This window comes from Podarcis cretensis (genome assembly GCF_951804945.1).
Source record: "Podarcis cretensis genome assembly, chromosome: 4".
Classification (NCBI taxonomy): domain Eukaryota; kingdom Metazoa; phylum Chordata; class Lepidosauria; order Squamata; family Lacertidae; genus Podarcis; species Podarcis cretensis.
Genome location: NC_137173.1, coordinates 58,725,837 through 58,748,205, shown reverse-complemented (window position 1 = coordinate 58,748,205; position 22,369 = coordinate 58,725,837). Strand labels below are relative to the sequence as shown.

The window sequence follows — 22,369 nt, the reverse complement described above, 5'->3', positions numbered from 1 at the left end:
TTAGGGATGCTGAAATTATCAATCTCTTTAAAAACTGATTGTGGAAATTAATGAGGCATCTCTCTATTAGCTGCAGCCAGCAAAATTCTTGCAAGGATCTTAGCAAACTGTCTCATAACAATATCCGAGGTGACCCTTCCTGATTCCCAAAATGGTTTTTGTCCTTCTAGGGGGACAGTGGACATGATTTTCACTGCTCGACAGCTTCAAGAAAAATGCAGAGAGCAAAACCAACCCCTGTATATGGCGTTTATTGACATTCCTAAGGCTTTCAACACTGTAAATTGTAATGCCCTGTGGACTGTCCTTCTGAAAATTGGCTGCCCAGATAAATTTGTAAACATCATTCGGCTCCTCCATGATATGACAGCAACAATTGCAGATATCAATGGCTCTCAAAGTGAACCAGTCACAGTGGGATCAGGAGTTAAACAGGGTTGTGTTATTGCCCCAACTCTATTCATTATTTTCATTGCCATGATCCTACACATTGTCGAAGGGAAACTCCCCACCGGAGTAGAAATCATATATCGAACAGATGGAAAGCTCTTCAATCTGAGCAGGCTGAAAGCAAAGAGTAAGGTTACCGTAACTTCCGTCATAGAGCTTAAGTATGCTGATGACATCGTAGTGTGTGCACGCTCAAAGGATGACCTCCAAACCATCCTCAATATCTTTGCAGAAGCTTACGAAAAGCTTGGCCTATCACTCAACATCCAAAAACCCAAAGTGCTGCACCAACAAGTACAAAATAACCCCTCTGCAGCGCCACAAATCCAACTCAATGGTGTAACATTGGAAAATGTTGATCACTTCTCCTACCTAGGAAGTTATCTTTCCACAAGGGCCAACATTGTTGCCGAAATCCAGCATCGCCTGAGCTCTGAGAGTGCAGCTTTCTCCTGATTGAAGTGCAGAGTGTTTGAGGACCGGGACATTCACAGGGAAAACAAAATGCTTATTTACAAAGCTATTGTACTACCAACCTTACTATATGCTTGTGAAACATGGACCACTTTTAAACACCATCTCCAACTCCTCGAAAGATTCCATCAACGGTGTCTCCAAAAAATTTTACACATCACTTGGGAAGACAAGCGAGCTAATATCAGTGTACTGGAAGAAGCAAATATCCCCAGTATTGAAGCAATGATTCTTCAACATCAACTTTGTTGGACTGGTCATGTTGTGTGGGTGCCTGATAATCGTCTTCCAAAGGAACTACTCTACTCTGAACTTAAAAATGGAAAGCGTAATGCTGGTAGTCAACAAAAGAGGTTTAAAGACTGTCTCAAGGCAAATCTAAAAAAATGTAGTATAAACACTGACAACTGGGGAACACTGGCCTGCAAGCGCTCCAATTGGAGAACAGCCTTTACCAAAGGTGTCATGGGCTTTGAAGACACTCGAACTCAGGACGCAAGGGAGAAATGTGCTAAGAGGAAGGCACACTTGGCAAATCCACATTGTGATCAACTCCCGCCCGGAAACCAATGTCCCCTTATGGACTCATTGCTAAAACCGTGTTTATGGAAGACAATCTTATTTGGCTACGAGTGATCGCCAAAGAAGAGTGTGTGTGTATATATATGTGGTAGATTATCAGTGAAGTGTTAATGTCAGCTGTTTTTTGCCCTCCCCTTCCTATTACATAATTTTATTCAAGCAGACTAGCTTGTCAATTGAAAATTAAATTGGTGAAAGATTCAATTAATACATTACACTGCTCACTGTCAGTACAAACATGACTCACAGCAGTTTGTGCCGAAGACTAGCTGTGGCTTCAGCCGTGGCACGCATGACCTGCTTTGTTTTTAATGTGATACCATCAACCTGAAATTGAGGGGCTTTTGCCTCTGCCAAGCTCGGCAGCTCTTTCAATCGCAATTTTAATTAAAGTTTTGTTTCTCTCCTGCTTCAATAAAAGAGCTGGGGGGGGGGTTAGGCAGGCACTGAAATTAGAAAGCTGGATTATGCATGAAAGCAACATGGAGGGCAACGTTAACTAACATCAGAGTTAATCAGAGCATTGCGGTCGTGAAATAGAAGCAAGTCATGGAATCCATACAAATGGGCCCATATACCACACATTCCACCACACATCTGCGCCCAATGCGCAGTAAGCAATCCTTCCCATCACTTGTCAAAAATGTGTAAACTGGACACTGGCAAGGACCCACGGGCTTTGATAGTCCATATAATTCTCAGATAGTTGGAGCAACAGTTGGAGGAAGTGGCCCTATCTGCAAGCGTGCAAGGCATGAGCTGCAGTAGCAGTTTGCATTCAGACTGTAGCACTGGTTCCGTATCATAAATCTGAATTGCTAAAAAGGAGAATGGTTTCATGAAAGCTGGGGATATAGGGATTATGGTTCAACTGGAGGGGGGGCTTCCCCCTATTGATGCCCATTGCTGGAGGGAAAACCTCAGGGGAGGACTGTTACATTTGAGCCCTGTTTGGGGAACTTGCTGGATTCATTTAATTGACTACTAAGATACAGGCCTAGATGTACCCCTGGTCTTATTCAGGAGGAGTTGCCCTTTCTTCTTATGCATCTGGGGAGAAAATTATTTCAATTGTAAATACCTTTAGTAAATATCATGCTGGTGCAATCATTAATGTCATCCAGGAAGAGTGCAATTTTGTACCTCTGACATTTTTTACACTGTTCTTGATTTCGCTATTTTATGCAAAAGACACAAGTTGGGGGTACAGAGAGCACTGTCGCTGTAAAGCCACCATTAATTGCACTGAAGTTTCAGCAGGAGTTATAAGCGAGTCTCGCAAAATGAATGGAAACAGTGAAGCTCAACAATTGGTCCTGTAAAAGATTTATTTCATTACCAGCCTCATCTCACTCTGGAAGAACAACACTGTTTTGCCCAAGAAAGCATATGTCAGACATTAATTTTGCACTTCATTTATCAGTGTCACTTATAAGCCATGAATCATACCCAATGAACTCAGGGTCTACACATTTTGACGTAAAAAGAATCCTTGGTTGAACTTGCAAGGGCATATCCGTCTTGTAAGGGTTCTTCAAGTAAACTGTGCCTATTAATACAATAGATTTTCTATCTGCAGTCAGAATGAGTGATTTCTACACAGTCCACAGCCCAATTAAACTAGTACTTGGTACTCTGTCAGTTTAATCCCATCGGCTTCAATTGGGCTAAATCAACTTAAATCCAAGTACTTCCTTCACATGTGGATCAAGTGGTAAATGTGGTAATCTGAATGGCTCAAAATTAGAAAAAACAAAAAGCAGCTGTGCTCAGAGGCCAATATCTGGTAACCAGATTTGCTTCACTGATTCGGAAACATGATGGTTTTGTCTTATTTCTTTGAATGCTTCTTTCTCAAAATCATTGCTCGATGTAAGAAACACCTTAGAATGTCAGCACCTTTCCTCACTGAAAAAATACAGGCAAGTTTGTCAGGCAATGAAAATGTCTTACTTGCTAAATCTAAACTTTTTAAAATGGCACAGTTAACATGTAATTTCTAAGAGATGAAGACCGATTTCCAAAAGATGCAAAATATCACAGGAAGATGGAAGTTCTTTCCCTTCCAACCCTAAAAATCTTGGAACATGACACAACAGATGTATCCTTCCACTTTTAACAGATATTGTCACAACCACCAACAGAACAGCCATCTACTGAAAGATTTACAGCTAAAATGCAGGATTGTACAGCAGCCTTTCATACCTTCAGTTGGAACATTAGTATGGACAGATGGCGAAGGTGGAGTAGCCCATCAGGAATCCATTTCTCTGCTTTGATGCATACAAGTCAAGGCAGCTACTACATGCAGAAGATGAAAGAATGTGGAATTCAGATGTGTGTGTGCATGTGTGCATGTGTTTCACCATCAGTCGGCCTGGATGGTGGAGCAGCTAAGTATTGGGTTCAAACAAGTTCAAATCCCTGCACAATAATGCTCAGCAGGTGGTCTGCAGCCATGGACTCATCACTGCTGAACTGAGCTCCTTAGGGCAATAAATGAATGTTAATTAAAAGATTACAGAATTCTCTCCATTTGAAGCTCATTGGAGAATACTGATCAACCTAGTCCTGGTGCTTCATTAACTAGCAGTAGTACTAACTGCCTATTTGCTCTTTATAAGGATTTCCAAATTCAACTTCCTCTCCAAGAAACCATATCCCAATTTTGGGGATATTGCAGTTATGAAGCAAAATCCTTAAAGTTCTGTCTCCTGTTCCTGCAACGCCAGGCTCCTGGGATTTCATAACTTGTATTTTGAAATATTTCATTTGAATGCAATTGATAGTTTAGAAGTATTTATTCCAGGGGTGATGGTGTACACTTCCATAGGTTTTCAGTAACTAGAAAAAAACAAGCATTTATTAATCAACTATCTTTTTGTGGTGTAGGTCAATCATAAAATATTACCTTTACATGTTTTGTAATTTTTAAAATTTGGGAGCTGAACTAACATTCCAAGTTCTTAAGAAATAAGAGCGCTGCTGGATCAAGCCAAAGGTTGATCTATTCTAGCACTCTGTCCTCACAGTGGCAAACCAGATGCCTATGGGATACCTGCAAGCCAATATTAACCAGAGGAGTAATGTGATGCAAGAATGAAAGGGCTACCACCCCTAAAGTCTTAACTTGCTGAGAAATGGAAGAGGGATGTTATCTTATGAAGAAGGATAACAAATTAAGTGTTTAGAGCAAGGGAACGTCTGTTGCCTTTCAGATGTTTTTGGACTACAACACCTATCATCCATTGCTAATGTTGGTTGCAGCTGATAGTAAATAAGAGTCCAGCAACTGGAGGGATATAGAATCATAGAATTGTGATGGAGGGATATAGAATCATAGAGTTGCAAGGGACCTTGAGGACCAACTAGTCCAGGCATTCCAAACCTGCAGCCCTCCAGATGTTTTTGCCTACAACTCCCATAAGCCCTAGCTAACAGGATCAGTGGTCAGGGATGATGGGAATTGTAGTCCAAAACATCTGGAGGGCCAAAGGTTGGGGGTGCCTGCACTAGTCCAACCCCGTGCAATGCAGGAACATGCAGCTGTCCCATATGGGGATGAAACCTGCAACCTTGGCCTTATCAGCACCGTGCTCTAACCAATTGAGCTATCCAAGTTCCTATCATGAGTTCCAACCATTGGTTTGGTGGGGGGGGGGAAGGATGATGGCACAAATTTTCTCCTTTGAGTATTTAAAAATCATTACTCAATATCCAGATAGAAATAACTGTAAGACAGTTGGAATGAGCAGAGGAAGAGGAGAAAAAGAGCTGAATTCTCATCAGCATCACAATGAGACTGCAGGCCAAAATAAATTAATCAAGTCTGTAGACTAGAGAAACCAGAGAGAGAAAAGGTGGCCAAGAACTGAGTCCTAAGGGACAGCAAGAGAGACAAGAACTGGGAAAACAACGTTATATTATTCTAAAGTGTTTGCTAATGTATTGCAAGACAGAAGAGAATGCAAGAGAGGACCGGTAAACTCCAAAGAACCCCAAAGTGAAGAGTGCCCAGCAAAAGTGGCATATGAAAACTTTTAAGCAAAGGCATCAAATTGTTTTTCTTTTTTCTTTTCGTCTTCACAAGAACTGTGTAACTCGGTGGCAATACTAGAATAGAGAATGGGGCAGTAGCCTTTAATATCACTGTGAGCTGGAGAGTAGACTTAAAAAATAATAATTTGGCCTGTAGCTTGCTCTTTACAAGTCCTTTGGCAGAAGATTCTTGGTTTGTTGCAAGCTTGCACTCTCAACCATTTCATGTCCTCTTGGATACTGGAACTACAGCTTCCCAGAGTTAACAGCTAATCCTTATTTAGCTTCTGAGGGTTAAAAAGGAGTGTGTGATTTGGAGCTCTTGGGTCCCCCTGCTGAAGCTAAATGCCCACAGAGATGCAGGGGAGAAGCCAACTCTTACATACACAAATAACAGTTTTAGCTGCATCCTTGGTCACTGGTCCATTTACTGCATCTTTGCTTGCAAATCCATTATACACATGCATATGTCCTTTTGTATTCTGAACACTTGCTCCTTGTCTTCCCAGTATATTGGCAGCAGTTTCCAACACCACTTGTCCCGACCAAGCCACCTTTCTAAGAATGCTCCCTCATTGTACTGCACCCGAGAAAGTAAACTGTACAGCCTGGTTGCACATAGGGATCTTTTCATATATATTTCTCCACTGGACACTTGTTTGCATCTTGAAGCTGTTCCTGGAGCAATCCTAAAAGCTGCTACCACTAAAATGTTTCCTGGAAATGGGTCATTCCTGCAATTTGCTTATAAACGATCCTCTGTTCCTCTGATTTTTACATTTGCTATCGCCCACAATCTGCTTGTGTGATTGATGATGGAACCACATCAAGCTGATACAACATATGAAAACACACGAAAGCAAAGATCAGACATTGATTGATCTTCACTCTTTAATAGGTTCACAATTGCCTGTTACTTCATCTTTGCAAAAAGGTATTACTGATGTATACATTATTTTTATTGCAGTGGTTTCTACAGAAGATGGCTAGTTCTGCGCTTGAAGCACAATATACACATTTAGTCATAGGCATGATTAAACACAGCATGGGATTGTCTTAAACAATAATAAAAAATATATCCCTAAAATTGGGAAAAAATGATGTAGAGCCAAAAGATAGCTTATTAAATATGCTGAATTCTGCATGGAGATACAATAATAAAAATCATGACAAAAGTTAGCCAGTTCTTGTTCCTTCAGGAATGCTATGCAACACACTGTAGATTTTTCAGCAAACCTGTTTCAGCAAGCTTAAGGAGGCAAAAGCCTAAAATGCAAAATACTCAAGATTTGTCTGGCAAATCCATCCATCTTGCTCTGGAGTGATTAGAGAGCGACTCAGACTGCCTCACTTAAGAACTGTGCGTTGCTACCCTTCTTCATTATCATGGTTAAGCCAGCAGGAAGAGAAATGTCCTTAAGATGCAAGGCCCAACAAGAAGCCGCCGACAAACCCGCCAGATACAACTATGTTCTGTTTAAGGAATTCTGTTGTCTGAAAAGGAAAGAGAGTTCACTATAGACTGTGGAAATGGCATTACAGCAAAAATAAAGTAAAATAAAATAAAATAAACAAATACTTTTTGCACTCAGATAACCACCAGAGTTACAGAGTACTGTAACTCTAGGCAGAGCTTTGTTAGTTGTGGAAAGATTGTTCATTGTTTTAAAAAGGAACTATCTACCTTAGTCTTGAATTATAAGTCCATAATGCTTGTGTAGAAGGCATCTGCAACCCCCCTGTGACATTTCAAATGCTTTAAAATGTTTTATCATAAATACTTTAAATAATGAACCCCTAAATAAAAATTCCAGAGGAGTAGTCTGTTGAAAGAAAATCTGCAGTCCTTAGGCACCTTTAAATGGCTAACAAATGTATTGTGGCATACAGTTTTGTGCATTTGATGCTCCGTTCGTCCGAGCTGATAGTTTATGCCAAAATACATTTTTTTAGTTTTTTAAGGTGTCATTTGTTCTCAAATAAAAACCTATTTCTAAGGAAATATAATTGTTTCATAGATACAGACATCTGACTCTTTAAGAGCCAATGGAAGATTGAATAAATAAAATATGCTATAGAACCAGTCAAAAGGCCTCCAGGCACCAAACAGTCAAACATTCAAGTCAGGCAATATACCCAAGTGAAGGACTCTTCCCATGGGGGATGGGGACTGCATTCCCTCCCTTCTTGCTGAAGTCCAGGGTAAAACAAAGGCCATCTGGGGCACAGCACTTGAAGTGTGCAGCCCAAAGCTTTACTCAGCACCCCTTTTCCTAGAGACAAGGGTCATCTAACATACCATAGGTTGTTAAGATACGGAACACCTGGAAACCCAACATCACATCAAGGCCGCAGCAAAATCAATATTCAAAGGCAAGTAAGACATGCTTTACCTCCTCAATCAATGTGTTGATTTCAGGAGCTGCCTTGTTTGCTCGTTTTTTGAGTTGCTTCTTCGCTTTATTTACATCTTTTTCAACCCTTTTCCAGTCAACCTGTACATAGCCACTATGACTAGCAATCTAGGAAAAGTGAAAGACAGACATCTGAGCAGCTAGAGCAAAAAAAATTCTCAATGAATTTAAGGAAATGTACTCATTTAGGAAACTATTATCTGCTAAAAATAGGTCACATTCCACATTTTGCAACAACATAATCCCCCTAGACTGTATATATCTTTAAACTTTTAATTTTAAAATAAATCAGCAGAGAGACTGCAATAAATATTTAAAGGCTAGAATAGTATTTATGGGCATGCCACTTAAAACCTATCAGTTTGTTTACAGAATCTATTTTTGGCTTACAGTCATAATGTCGTTAATGGTACATTTACATAAAAGGTAAAGGTAAAGGTACCCCTGCCCGTACGGGCCAGTCTTGACAGACTCTGGGGTTGTGCGCCCATCTCACTTAAGAGGCCAGGGGCCAGCGCTGTCCGGAGACACTTCCGGGTCACGTGGCCAGCGTGACATCGCTGCTCTGGCCAGAGCCAGAGCCAGAGCCGCACACGGAAACGCCGTTTACCTTCCCGCTGGTAAGCGGTCCCTATTTATCTACTTGCACCCGGAGGTGCTTTCGAACTGCTAGGTTGGCAGGCGCTGGGACCGAGCAGCGGGAGCGCACCCCGCCGCAGGGATTCGAACCGCCGACCTTTCGATCGGCAAGCCCTAGGTGCTGAGGCTTTAACCCACAGCGCCACCTGCGTCCCGGTACATTTACATACAGGAATCCTAATCTTTGCTGAAGGCCAGCTTGCAGCGGGGGGGGGGGGGGGGGCGGGACGCATTTAGGATGGGGTGGAAGTGTGGCTCCACTTGCAAGGAAACCAAGCTGTACTAGTTGGATGGTCCATCCACACTGGAGGCCCTGGGTACATCCACACAGAGCTCAACTGGCACAGAAGTACCACCAGCAGTGGGACTCAGTCAGCAGCATTCTGGGGCATATCATATTGCCCTGGAATGCTGAATCCAAAGTCTTCTCTCTTCCTTGTCAGTTTCCTTAACTGAGCCAGCCTGAAACTCATGCCCAACACTGGGGGTAGGGCTTAAAACTATAAGTGAGGGGAACACCCCCCCCAACCAAAAAAGATGCCTTTCACGTTCCACCTTGGCCAGAGCAAATAGCACTTTTCACTTATGATTGCTATGTTATATTTTACAAAACACGCCCTCAATGTCTCATACTTAAATAAGAGACATGAAAACTCTTAATGCTAGGTATTACAAGGTAACTATGTTCACGTTGTATAGTCATATTTACAAAATGAGCATAATTAGATTTTCACAGAGACTTTAATTTTTAAAGTGTGCATGTGTAAATGAGATAAGATAGACCGAATGACACTTCATCAACCCAAACTCTAACGTTTTATTATGGGCACTTTGTGGTTCTTCTCACATGGATTTTAGCAGAGCTGCACCAGCAAGAGGAGATCTGGGAAATACCTTCCAGGGACCACTTTATGCAAAACCATTCAGCTGTTGTTACAGCCTCCACTTCCCTTTCTGTTTACTGAGCAGTTAACTTGCCTATATTCAAATCATAGCACTTTCTAAATAATTAAAGTCTGCATACTTGTAGCAAGAGAAAGCCGCCGCCTACTGCAGTCGCTGCAAGTTTTCCAACCTTCTGGAATAAAAATCCTGCACACCTTGGAGGAACGAGAGAAAAAAAGGAAAAGACAAATTAACAGTGCAATCTTATACAAGTCTACTCAGAACTAAGAACCTCCAAGTTCAATGGGGTTTATTCCTAGGAAAGTGTTATTGGATTACAGTCTGAGTTGTCAAACTGTGCATACTTACTGGGCTCACAACATATTTACTTTCAAGTAAATGTGCACAGGAGAATAGGCAATGAGGATAATCTGATAATTGGTTACTGTGTTCCAGAATTCTCATTCTCGTGCTCAAGATTGTGCATTTTGAAACTCCCTAACTCAATACTGTTGGCAAGTGTAGAATCTCATGGGATAAGAAATATGCAGGAACTCTCATTATTCTCACTGGCAACCCAGACAGAGCAACATGAGACTAACAGCACAACAAGAGATATGATTTAGTGGTCTTTGCAAAATATGAGGCTAGAATCTACTTTCCTGAATAAATAAGCCTACATGACATTACTGCATGCAATCAGTTACAGTGGTACCTCGGGTTACAGACGCTTCAGGTTACAGACTGCACTAACCCAGAAATAGTACCTCAGGTTAAGAACTTTGCTTCAGGATGAGAACAGAAATCGTGTAGCGGCAGCATGGCGGCAGCGGGAGGCCCCATTAGCTAAAGTGGTGTCTCAGGTTAAGAACAGTTTCAGGTTAAGAACGGCACTCCAGAACGAATTAAATTCTTAACGTGAGGTACCACTGTACTTGATTGTTAACTTCTATAGATGGATCCTGTTGATCAAACCAATCTGTAATAAAGATGCTGATGGATATAAACTGCATTGTCATAATATAATTTACACCGCTATTCTGAATACTTTCTTTTTAGGTTAGGTCCCTTAATGCTGTGGAACTTGTGAAGATTATTTTTTCTACCTAGTCTTTGAACAATCCTTAATATCTAGCTCTATTTTATTTTGCATTCTGAACAGCAACATTATGGTGCCACAGGAGGGTGGTTTCACTTTACCAACTCACTTTTATTTCCAAATCTTTTAATGAAACCGAAGTTAATGAAATAAATACTGAACTATAATACCTCATTTGTAAGCATTTGTAGGTTGCAAGGTGTAAATGTAAAAGTATGAAGTCACACTCAGAGTAGGTCCATTGAAATCAATGGTCTAAACCAGGCTTCCTCAACCTTGGCCCTCCAGATGTTTTGAGACTACAATTCCCATCATCCCTGATGACTGGTCCTGCTAGCTAGGGATCATGGGAGTTGTAGGCCAAAAACATCTGGAGGGCCGAGGTTGAGGAAGCCTGGATTAAAGTAACTTCAGTCCATTGATTTCACGGGTCCCAGTCCAATTCAACTGATATTGAATATCACCCATTATCTTTAGGTAAAGGTAAAGGTACCCCTGCCCGTACGGGCCAGTCTTGACAGACTCTGGGGTTGTGCGCCCATCTCACTTAAGAGGCCAGGGGCCAGCGCTGTCCGGAGACACTTCCGGGTCACGTGGCCAGCGTGACATCGCTGCTCTGGCGAGCCAGAGCCGCACACGGAAACGCCGTTTACCTTCCCGCTGGTAAGCGGTCCCTATTTATCTACTTGCACCCGGAGGTGCTTTCGAACTGCTAGGTTGGCAGGCGCTGGGACCGAGCAGCGGGAGCGCACCCCGCCGCAGGGATTCGAACCGCCGACCTTTCGATCGGCAAGCCCTAGGCGCTGAGGCTTTAACCCACAGCGCCACCTGCGTCCCCCATTATCTTTAGTCACAGTTAAAAACGCCAACTATTCAAATCCAGTCTCATAATCAATTGTGCCATCCCTGCCCTATCTTAAAAAAAAGATAGCAATTTCTTCTCCAATATATTTTGAAAACTGTTTATAAGAATGTTTGAAACCTCTTTTGCTAGTTAAGTGTGATCTCAGAAATGCAAAACTTATATCACTTTAAAAATACTTTTAGAAGAAAATTGTTCTATCTATTAAAAACACACTACAGTATTTAAAAACAATTGGTTCTCACCAGCCTGATACGCCACCCATTACAATCTGAGTAGCTACGGAATACTTTTCTACAATAGGTCCAGAATTCCTGCCAAACACTCGGTTCCACCAATGATGGCGCCGTGCATATTCTGTTAAATCCAGTACTTCGTATGAATCCTCATCACTGTCATGCTCTTTAAAAGAGAAATTGATAGTTAGTTTCCCTCTACACTTTTAAAAAAAGAGTAAATGCGTTGCAGCTCTCAGCAATGCTAATTCACAAACATATGCCTGATGAAAGTGATTTAACTGAACACACTAATAATCCAGCTGTTCAGGAAGAGCAAGCTATATAAAAACAACTGGGAGATATTACTCTAATTATTTATATTAATCTCCTTCCACATAAATCCCGTGGCAGTGTACAAATTATAAGAACAGCAGCTTTTTAAAATGAAAAATATGAGAAGGTGAGTTTAAAAACAATACGAATTGGACACCTATGGCAGGGACCCATTCATATAGGTGGGAAAGCTTGAAAAAACAAAAATGTTTTCAATTGTTTCTGGAAAGTGGAGAGAGTGGCTGCATGCTGTTCCACAGAACAGGAGCAGTCATAATAAAGCCCTGTTCCAATGATGTCCACTCGCTTGCACCACAGGACTTCTGGTTTCTCTTTTCCTTCTCCCTCCTCCAGCCCTTGCAAGCTCTCCAAATCTGTTCTAGAGGGTCCCCCACCCTCTGCAGCAGATTTTAGGGGGTGCCTATGGGGATGCAGGGGGCAGGAGAGGAAGGAAAAGCCCTGTTGCACAAGTAGATGCCTCCTCACACTATGCAGGATCTCACCTACTGCATTTTCTTAATTATATGAATATTGATAAAGATAAAAAGGCTATACATTCTAATGTACAATTTGAGAGTACTATGGAAAGGCAACAAAACTTCTAGATTTCTAAGCTTATTAGATAACGGGTCCCATTCAGTTTAAGAAATATATGGCTTATGCATATATATGTTGTGGATATAAAATGTTTGCTTATGTGGCACTAATCTGAGAACACTCTCTCAGGAATCCACAAAGCAGAATACTAGCAAGTCAACTAAGGCCACAATACTGTAAATATTTCAGATAGCACCCTTCATTTTCTGCAGTGTGATATATGTGTTTCATTGACAATCATTGAACATATCCTACCATTAGTCTCCATGGCCATTCCAAGGCCTTGACCTGCAGGTTTACCTCCAGTTCTCCTCTTTACACATTAAACACACATGCATACAAAAACAGGCACATCCCTGCAGTGTTACCAAAATGCAGAGATGGCAACAACAACCAAAGTACTCAGAAGAAGTTCCGTGCAAGAAAGAAAGGGAAACCAAAGGCACACATATATATATATGTGAATATATGAATGAGATATATATGTGTGCGCGCGCGCGCGCACACACACTACTACAGCCAGATTTTCACGTTCTTTCAGTAGTTGTTCCTTTAAAAAACTGAAAAAGGAAAGCCAAGACACTCACAATTTTTAAGATAAGGCAATCAGGTCATGGATTGGTGGAGCATTAAGTCTGTATTTTCTACTTCAACATAATGGGAGAATACTCAAGAGAGATTTCACAGCAAAGAAAATCAAAAGAGCTAGGATGAAAATGAACACTAGCCTTCATTTCATGTGCAGTAAATCTGTCAAACGTGATCCCTAAGGATGTAAGTTTTTAGGGTCATTAGGTGAAGGACACCAATGCCATTACGTCTGAGCTCAAAATCCCCATAACTTTTAATGTCATGGGTTTAGTGTGAGCCCTAAATTATCTATGCTTTCCAGTGTCATTCACAGCTGACATTTCCTCAACACCTACCTAAAATATTTAAAATTATAAATAAAATAATTCTCCCTAAGGCATTTGAAATGTAAATAACACTAACCTCAGCTATGCAAAATTAAAGCAATGAGAAGCCAAAGAGCTGCAAGGCAGCCAAAGGGAGCAACTTTCAACCTCTGAATAAAGGGGAGGGGAGTGGCATCACACATGGCAAGTGGCTGAGAGCTCATTTCTCATTTTGAGCCATGGAGGACATTTGCTCTACTCACACACAAACACCAGGTGTGGATTCCCTGCCTGCCCACGTGGGCAAGACCAGCAAAGACAATGCATCAACTTTCTTGCCATCAGTATGGGAATACTCATGCAGCCTGGGTAGCCAACATGGTGCCTTCAAGGTGTTGTTAGGACTACAGCTCTCATCATTCCTCTCATCATGCTGGCTGGGGCTGGAGGGAGCTAGAGTCCAACCATGTCTGGAGGGCACCAAGCTGGCTTCCCCTACCATACAGGGAAAAGACTAAATTCAGGTAAATGTTGTATGGAGCTGGAAGCACAGGCAGCTACATCAAGGATGGAAGAGATGAAACGTAAAATAAAAGACAGCCATTAACACATACCCAGAACAGCTTGCATGCAACATTACTTAATCTGGAATAACTACAACCATTCATTAACACAGATTAGAAAACACACACTTCACCCACAAGAACAAATGGAGCGAGCAGAGGAATCTATCCTTTTAAATTCTTTACTATTCTGACTTCAAATTAGTACCTATATAAAATATGCCAAGTGATAACTGTTCCACATGTAGCCATCTTCTCTCTGTATGTGACACCTTAGCCACTGCACAGCCTTACCCTAAGAGTCATTTCACTCATGGTAGAGCAACAAACCCGTTTGCCAGCCAATCTATTCTCTCAGACAGGCACACCTGCATGATATATATGCTTTTTCGGTGCCTATCACAGCCACACTTTAAATTTTTAGGGGACTTATAAGGGGAAAGAATAGTCATACACCTAAACGCAGTAACCTGAAAACTAGACTAGGGGATGGAGTGGATAGGGTGACAAAAGAGCAACTGTATTTTTGCTTCCTCAGAGAAACCAAACCCTCTCCCTCTTAATTTCTCCAGCAAATACACTGCATTGTTGCACTATCTTGGATCACAAGGTAGCCTTCCATTGTTAATTTTTTGTGTTAAATCTCAATCAGAGTCAAAATCTGAGTCAAAACAATTGGAGTCTCGCAACACCGTGAAAACTAACTAATGTATTTATTATACCGTAAGTTTTTGCGGACTCAAGCCCACATGGATGCATCTAACAAAGTGGGCTTGAGACCATGAAAGTTTATGCTGTAATAAATACACCAGTTAGTGTTTTTAATGCGTTATGAGGCTTTGACTTTAGTAAATTAGTGTTGGATGATCCTACTGAAAGCTACCGGTAATACTCCTTACTCTAAGCCACAGAGCCTCCAGGGTCAGCAGCATGCGTCTGAATGCTAGCGGCTGGGAAGCTACCAACAGGAAATGGCTCTGCTTGTTAGAATCATAGAATTGTTGAGCTGGAAGGGATCCCAAGGGTCATCCAGTCCAACCCACCGAGAGGTCCCTATGGGCATCTGGGTAGCCACTGATCCTAAACTAGGTGCAATTTTTTAATCTGACCCAGGAGGCCTCTTATTATGGCCAACCCTCAGCTAAATAAGTGAGAACCACTGAGCACAGAGAGTCTTACTTCCGAGTAAGCCTGATCTGGCTGGAGGAGGCCCCTAAGAGCGCCCTGACCCTCTCCGCCTCTAACTAGGCAGCCTGCCCTCTACATTTGTGACCCCCACTCCTCCGCCCCCTTGGGCAAGGGGTCTGCGCAAGCCCCGCCTACTCTGGAGCCGCGCGCATCCAGCCAGGCCGCCCCAGCCCCACGGATTGGGGGTGGGCGGAAGGGCAGGGCAGGATTGAGAGAGAGAAGCCCGGGAAGAGGCGGGCGAGTTAGGCTCCTAAGTCGAGACGACTGACCAACTCCTCCATCAACCGGCTCCGTCTCTCTGCGCAAGGCAGGCCATCTCCGCTCTGGGAGGCTCGAGCGCCATGGAAACTGCGCCAGGCGGCCCTGGAGGAAGCCGGGCTCTCAACTGACCTGAGGCGGAGCGAGCTCTCCGAGACGCCATATTAGCAACTGGGGAGGACGGGCGGGGGGGGGGAGAGAGAGAGAGAGAGGCAGCCGCAACTGCTCCGCCCACTCGCCGCTCTACAACATTCCACCCCCGCCCCCCCTCAGAAAAAAAAATCGAGGGCTGTGGCAGCAGCGCATGCGCGACCTGAGGAGAAAACCAGTACAGTAAAAGCGTTTTTGTAAGACTCCCCTCGGGGCCCCCGGCTGTCATGGAGTCGCGTCGCCGCAGAAGCTACTCGCGCGGGATTATGGGAGTTGTGGTTTTGAGTTCACTTCTCCCTCAAGCGAAAGGATAGAGTGTGCCGAGGAAGAGGGCCTGCCCGGAGAACCGGACCATCCGGGTTCCTTGGGCGCTGTGAAAGCGAAGCGCTGCGCAACCGCCCCCTGTTTCTGGAGCGCGCAAAGCAGCGCAGATCTTCCTGAATCCCAAACGTTTGTAGAACGCGGTGTTGCCACAGACTGCTTTACTGGGTGAAACCGCAAAATACAAGTGAAAGCCAATTAGAAGCAGCAAGATTAAGTCTTCTAACCATCCCTTCTAACCCAGTGCTTCTTTTTCTAAAAAAATAATAATGTTTAGGTGTACTCTGTTTCCTACTCATATTGAAATACTGCCCTTCAATGAGGCCAAACTTAGAATCGCAAAATGTTTAAGGGTATGTGTACTCCCGCATCACCCCCCCCCCCCGAAAAAGCACTGGTCTAACCTTCCTCACAGGACTGTTGTGAGGCTGAAATGGGGTGGAGGAGAACTAGGTATACCATTTTGAGGTCATTGGAAGAAAAAGGTGGTATATAAATAAGTAATGAAACCAGACAATGAAATAGAGTTTAAAAGGATTGGACAATAAAAAGACACCAGAGTAGGCACTAGATGAGTCTCGCCAAGGCAAGGTGTAGGAGGCAAGGTGGAACAGAATTGAATTAGGCTTTTGGCAAGGAGCGCGTGATCGCTACAGCCCATTACAGTATATTACTTCACAGGCTGCTGGGTAGGAAATTCCCTGTACATGCACATACACTGGATTCTCTGAACGCATACACCAAGAATCAACTTTCCAGATGCAGTGTTGTTGTTTTCTGGTTGTTTGGAGGAGTTGATTTCTGCCTGGTTTTGGTGTTTCTTGGGAGTGAAGTAGGAATTATTAATCTCAGGCTTCTTCTGATTACAACTACAATTCAGCATTCTTTCTCATCCCTGAATTAAATTGCCTTCTTGTTGATCATGTGAATGAACGGATAAGTAAATCAACTAAAGGGCCAGAACTATCAAAAGCACAAGAAGCAACCAAAAGTGAGAGAACAGCATTTGAGAAGTTCATTAACAGAGATCTTCAAAATTACAGTCGGAAGGATGCAAGTGGGGCTAACTTTGACTTAGAAATAATTAAACAGTCATGGTTGTATGAAGTTCTTCATTTTATAATATTCCTGCCTGATGCTTGATGATAATTAACATCACTTGAAACAATGGTTGTAAACATGTTATGTTGTTTATTACAGTGCCACATAGCCCAAGTCCACTTTCACCAAAGGTCTTGCCCCATGGCCCTCACCACCCCAAAAATCTAAACATGCCTGTCCTCCGTTTTAATTCCTAAGGGAAATAGGAATGCTGAGCTTAGGCATTGTTGGGGGAGCACCAGCACCTGAAAGCCTTGAACCAGCTCTCAAGGCCTATCTTTGGCCTACCATAAATGTTTTGTTCTAGCCATGACTGCAAGAAGCATCGAGTGGCTGGATCCTTTTAATTTCCCACAGTGCGACGTAATATAATTTTGGGGCAAAGGGGAAACGGTGGCAAGTTGTTCAATACATTTCCTTTCACATAGGATATTCCTCTGATGGCATTTCAGTGAGATGCAACATACAACCTTAAGAAAGCAATTCCCATGGGAAAATTGATGCAGTTACTTCTGCTTGGAACCATGTTCTATGCTATACAAATGCTCCCAAAACATTTTCTGTGCCAATCCAAACATTAGTAAATCATGAGTCACTCCCCTACAAAAGAGCCAAGAGATTGTACAATAAAGAACAGAAACGCTGTCCCTTTTTAGTATTGCTTCCAAATGCCAGGATAGGCTCATACCTTCATTGGACCAACCAAAATGTCACAAAAAATAGCAAACAAGCTTTCCTGATATTCAGAATTGTTTATCAGGCTAGATGTTTAAGCAGTGGCAGGAGTGTGGGAGCAAAAGAGAGAAACTGGCTTGACACATTCCCAGTGCCTTCCTATTTCCCCACACACTAGGAGCCAAGGACGGCAGAATTGGGCAACAGCCCTTTAAAGAGCATAAAAGGGAGCTGGGCCAACAGCAGGATCAGACCACTCAGCCTTCAGACACCCCAGTCCTCAACCCTCTACAGTCCTTTGCCCAAGGTGGTTGTGATAAACTCAAGTCCATTTCTCCCATGAGCTTCCATACGTTCCCACCATACATGCCCCACAACCTTATTAAAACCAATGTATCTTGTTCTGTTCTACAGCTGAGCAACAAATAGCCACAATACCATACCAGGCAAACCAGTGTTTGGTACTCAACTACTTCCGCCATGGGGAATGCATAATGGAAGTCTGCAGTAGCTTGTGGCTGTGCACTTTGAGCCACTTTAGCGCACGGGTTCTGACTTCAGCTACACAAAGCGCAAGGTGAATTCATTATTTATTATAATCAAATGAGATGAATTTAGGTCAGCTGCAGGTGAAACCATCGTCAACACACAATGACCCTTGGTAAGGGAGCAACAAAAAAGTAACAGGATGCGTGCCAAGTGAACAAGGAAAGGAAAGGTTCTTAAACTAGTTGAAAATGCAAACTTTGGAACCAAAAGGCAAACACATGTCAAATTCTCTCTGCAAGGCCATTTATCTCATTTTGAAAAGCTCATGCTTTTCAAGCTAACTTTTAACATTAGCATTAAAAGTTATTAAATGGTTGCATGAGCTGAAGGTCAGTCACACACCCATCCTTCTGCCACTGGAAAGCCTCTCTGAAGGATAGGATGTGGACTTCTGAGCAGTTTGAGCTATAACTATATCACCATTGGAACAACAGTAGTGGTGGTATAGGGAAATTACTCAAAATCTGCTGGAGGAACACTTCTACCACTGCCTGATTTGGAGAGGTTCCTCTCTCCCACTGCAACCACCTGCAACACAGTTCATGCTGATCCAGAGGGTCATTACAAGAGCCTGTGCAAAGGAAAAATAGATTGTCCAAGCAGCTTTTCTGCACCCTTCATGGGTTCTGAGCAGATGACAGACCTGCAACAATCCACAGGTAACCTTGAATCTAGTTGCTACTCCCCAATTAATGTGTCCAAAATGTGCGCTTCTAGAGCACCAGTGAGGGGTGTATGCAGGGGCGTATGAAGTAGGGGGTGGGCCGCTCCAGGTGCCACTTGGGGTGATAAGATGGCCCCGCCTCCCCCCAGCTGTAGAGCGGCCGAGGGCGTGCACAGTCCATATGGGCACCGCTCACGTGGCATCCGTACAGGCTGCCACTCTCGCGCGCTGTCCGTATGGGCTGCCTCTCGCACACGCCGTCCATATGGGCATCCATACAGGGTACCACACGTGCGCACTCCGTATGGGATGCTGCACATGCACAGTGTGTACGGGATGCTGCACATGTTCACTCTGTATGGGCTGCCCTCCCCCGGGTGCTGGAGAGGGCTCCTCCGCCCCTGGGTATATGGGGTGTCAGGGAGAGGTAGTACCTCTGGTGGGAAACCCGTCATGCTCCTTCAGAGGTAGTTTGTCCACCTTTGGTCATCACCCTGCTCTCAGCTCTCACCCTGTGGCTCCTAGAAACAGTCTGTGTGTGACAGCAGCCACATCCTAGGAATGGCTTCGACTGGCCAGCTAAACCAGGTGAAGGTAGCTGATGGGGCTCAAACCTTGGTGAGTTAGAGACGCCCCTGCACGTGAAGACAGGCTCTGGTGGATTGAGTGGATGAGACCAATAGTGGGTCCAAAGGTCAAGAAGGCGGTTTTTGCACATGCTGTAGAGGGAAGTGAGGGGCAGATGGGGCTCATTGACCTGGGAAGGTAGCCCATATAGAAGGAAAAGTCTGATACCAAACCTCCACTGCCCTTAAGGATATCTTAGGAGAAAAGGCTAAGGAGCAAACCCTACACAAATCTGGAATGGAATCCCTAAAACACTTGGATAGTGCCTTGTACATCTCTTTCTGGCAACTGTAGCCAAGCTGGTGTCAAATGTATTGCTCTGCTTTCCTTTGGACTGCATAAGTGAGACCGAGAGTGGGGTCTTGTTATCTGGGCAGCCCAGGACCTTCATACACACTGCCCAGACTTGCGCCCTGGGAAGGTCACTTTGGTGTTGCCAACGCAGCGGTTTGACTTCACCCCCAGAGGCGCACTCCATTGTCTCTCGAGACAAACGGAGACCAACAATAAAAGCTCTATAATAATGTAAATCCACAAAGGTTGTGTGATAATTAGATATTCATGATAGAGTGTGGCTGTGTAAACTTTTGGCATTAGAGTATTTGAATTATTTTCTTTTTATTCGTCTACAAATTATGCTTACTTTTCCTGTCTCAAACACACAGTACTGTTTATAGCTTGCGATTTTTTACGGATATTGATTCTCTCTTCTTAAATTCTTCTTTATTTGTTTGGGCATACTTATAACAACATTGTTTTCCTGCCTGCATGTTTAAAGATTTTGTGTTATTTAAATAGCCCTCTAGATAGCAGAAAGGCCACAATTCAGCAGTAGAACATTTGCTTTGTGAACAGAAAATCCCAGTTTCAGCCCCCCCCCCCCATATTTCCAGGTAGGCCTGAGTGAGACCCCTAAAGAGCCACTTCAATCCAGTGTACCCAGTATTGTCCTAAATGGATCAACTGTTGGACTTAACACAAAAAATCTTCCTGTGTTCCCATAGCTCTCCTTATTGAATCTATTGTTGTTTCTCTCGTCTTCAATGATTTTTTAAACATTATTTTAAATTTGGCTTGATATTTATTTACTTCTTGCAACTGTATGCCACTCTTCTTGCAAGGAACTCTGGGCAGTGCTGGTTAAACCAAGAGAGTCCCTGGCCCAAGGTCACTAAGGTTGCTTTATGGCCGAGCACGGGATTAAATCTGGGTCTTTGCAGTACTAGGCCATCCCTGTTCACTGACACCATCACACTGGCTCTGAATATATCTTCCTAAAATATATTTCTAAATAAAATATTGCATTTAGATGAAAAACAATGGAGAAAGCAATGTTTTAAAAGGCTTTTTGTCTTGAGAGGTCTTGTGAAAGAGAGCCCTTTCTTCGGCTCACCAAGGAAAGAATGAATATGAAAAAATTTAATGTAACATCTAAGGTGCCAGACTGCATTCCCCAGGAATTTGCTACCTAACTGAAGGGATACTGAAGGGATTTTCTGGGAACAAGACCCACACTCTGTCCCACTCTGCCAGAGCAGATTGCCTGGTGGCTATAAATTAATTGGTGTGAACTACTGCCAGGAAAACAAGCTTTACCAGCTTAGCAATGGTAAGACTTGCAGAGAAGTGGCCTCACTTTCTACAGGTTGGGCTCCAGTGGAGAGCTTAAAGTAAGATAAGGAGCTGCTGCAGTGACCTGCAACACCTGTGCCATGTTTGTCTTCCTGCCTGAGAAAGTGCAAAACTACACCTGCAGCAAATGCAAGCTGGTTGCCTTGCTGGAAGAGAAGGTACAGCAACTTGGGGCTCATTTGTCCACACTTGGAGCTACCAGACTAAGATGAAGAAATTCTGCCTAGACCAGAGTGGAACAGAGATGTAGGCAGGGTGTCCCTAGGGAGAAGGAAGATCGCCCAATGTGGGAGACAAACCTGTGGAGGAATGTGACACAAAAAAGCAGGGGTTGTCAGGAGTCGTGCTGTGTCTCGATTCCATGCCCTCACTTTAGACATTGATTCTCGGCCAGTGGAGCGAGAACGGCAGTTGCAGATCTCAGAACACACCAAGGTGGCTATGGAAGGTACAGTGTACAGAACATATCCTGCCGCTTCCCAGAGAAGGAAGAAACATGTGGTGGCGGCAGGTGACTCCCTGCAGAGGTGCACAGAGGGAGCAGTGTACAAAGGTAACTGCCACATGGAAGATGGAACAAGCTTGTTTTCTCCTGTTCCACAGGGTAGGACCTGAACCAATGGCTTCAAATTACAAGAAAGGAGATTCTGACTAAACAACGGGAAGAAATTTCTGATGCTAAGAGCTGTTTGACAGCTAAGAGCTGAGAGCCAGTGTGGTTTAGTGGTTAAGAGCGGTAGACTCGTAATCTGGTGAACCGGGTTCGCTTCCCCGCTCCTCCACATGCAGCTGCTGAGTGACCTTGGGCTAGTCACACTTCCCTGAAGTCTCTCAGCCCCACCCACCTCACAGAGTGTTTGTTGTGGGGGAGGAAGGGAAAGGAGAATGTGAGCCCCTTTGAGACTCCTTTGGGATATCAAATCCAAACTCTTCTTCTTCTTCCCTCTGAAGGTGGTGGACTCTCATTCCTTTGAGGTTTCTAAGCAGAGGTTGTATGGCCATCTGTGATGTATGTCACTTCCAACTCTACCATTCTCTGTTTTTATGATTCTATGAAGTACCATTGCTGACACACGAACATACATTTTCAGCACTGTTTAACTGTGGAGGAACTGCTATTACATTTCTCAACCCAAGTTCTTTGGGTCTTGTGA

General features: G+C 43.4%; 1 protein-coding gene across 1 annotated transcript; it reads right to left on the bottom strand.

Annotated features, from left to right (window-relative positions):
* Positions 1-6,421: 6,421 nt before the first annotated feature.
* FUNDC1 (FUN14 domain containing 1) lies at positions 6,422-15,783 on the bottom strand. Its single transcript, XM_079974540.1, has 5 exons — positions 15,629-15,783; positions 11,689-11,845; positions 9,622-9,697; positions 7,938-8,066; positions 6,422-7,038 (listed from the first exon to the last, which is right to left on the bottom strand). Exons 1-5 carry the CDS (start codon positions 15,657-15,659, stop codon positions 6,961-6,963), a joined length of 471 nt encoding a protein of 156 aa, XP_079830666.1. The 5' UTR covers positions 15,660-15,783; the 3' UTR covers positions 6,422-6,960.
* Between the last annotated feature and the right edge of the window lie 6,586 nt (positions 15,784-22,369).

Excerpts from the sequence above, each read along its gene's own strand:
- FUNDC1 (XM_079974540.1), bottom strand. The coding sequence starts at position 15,659 with ATGGCGTCTCGGAGAGCTCGCTCCGCCTCAG. Across the intron at positions 11,846-15,628 it reads GAGAGCTCGCTCCGCCTCAG|AGCATGACAGTGATGAGGAT; the intron begins GTCAGTTGAGAG and ends TCTCTTTTAAAG. Across the intron at positions 9,698-11,688 it reads ATGGGTGGCGTATCAGGCTG|GTGTGCAGGATTTTTATTCC; the intron begins GTGAGAACCAAT and ends CGTTCCTCCAAG.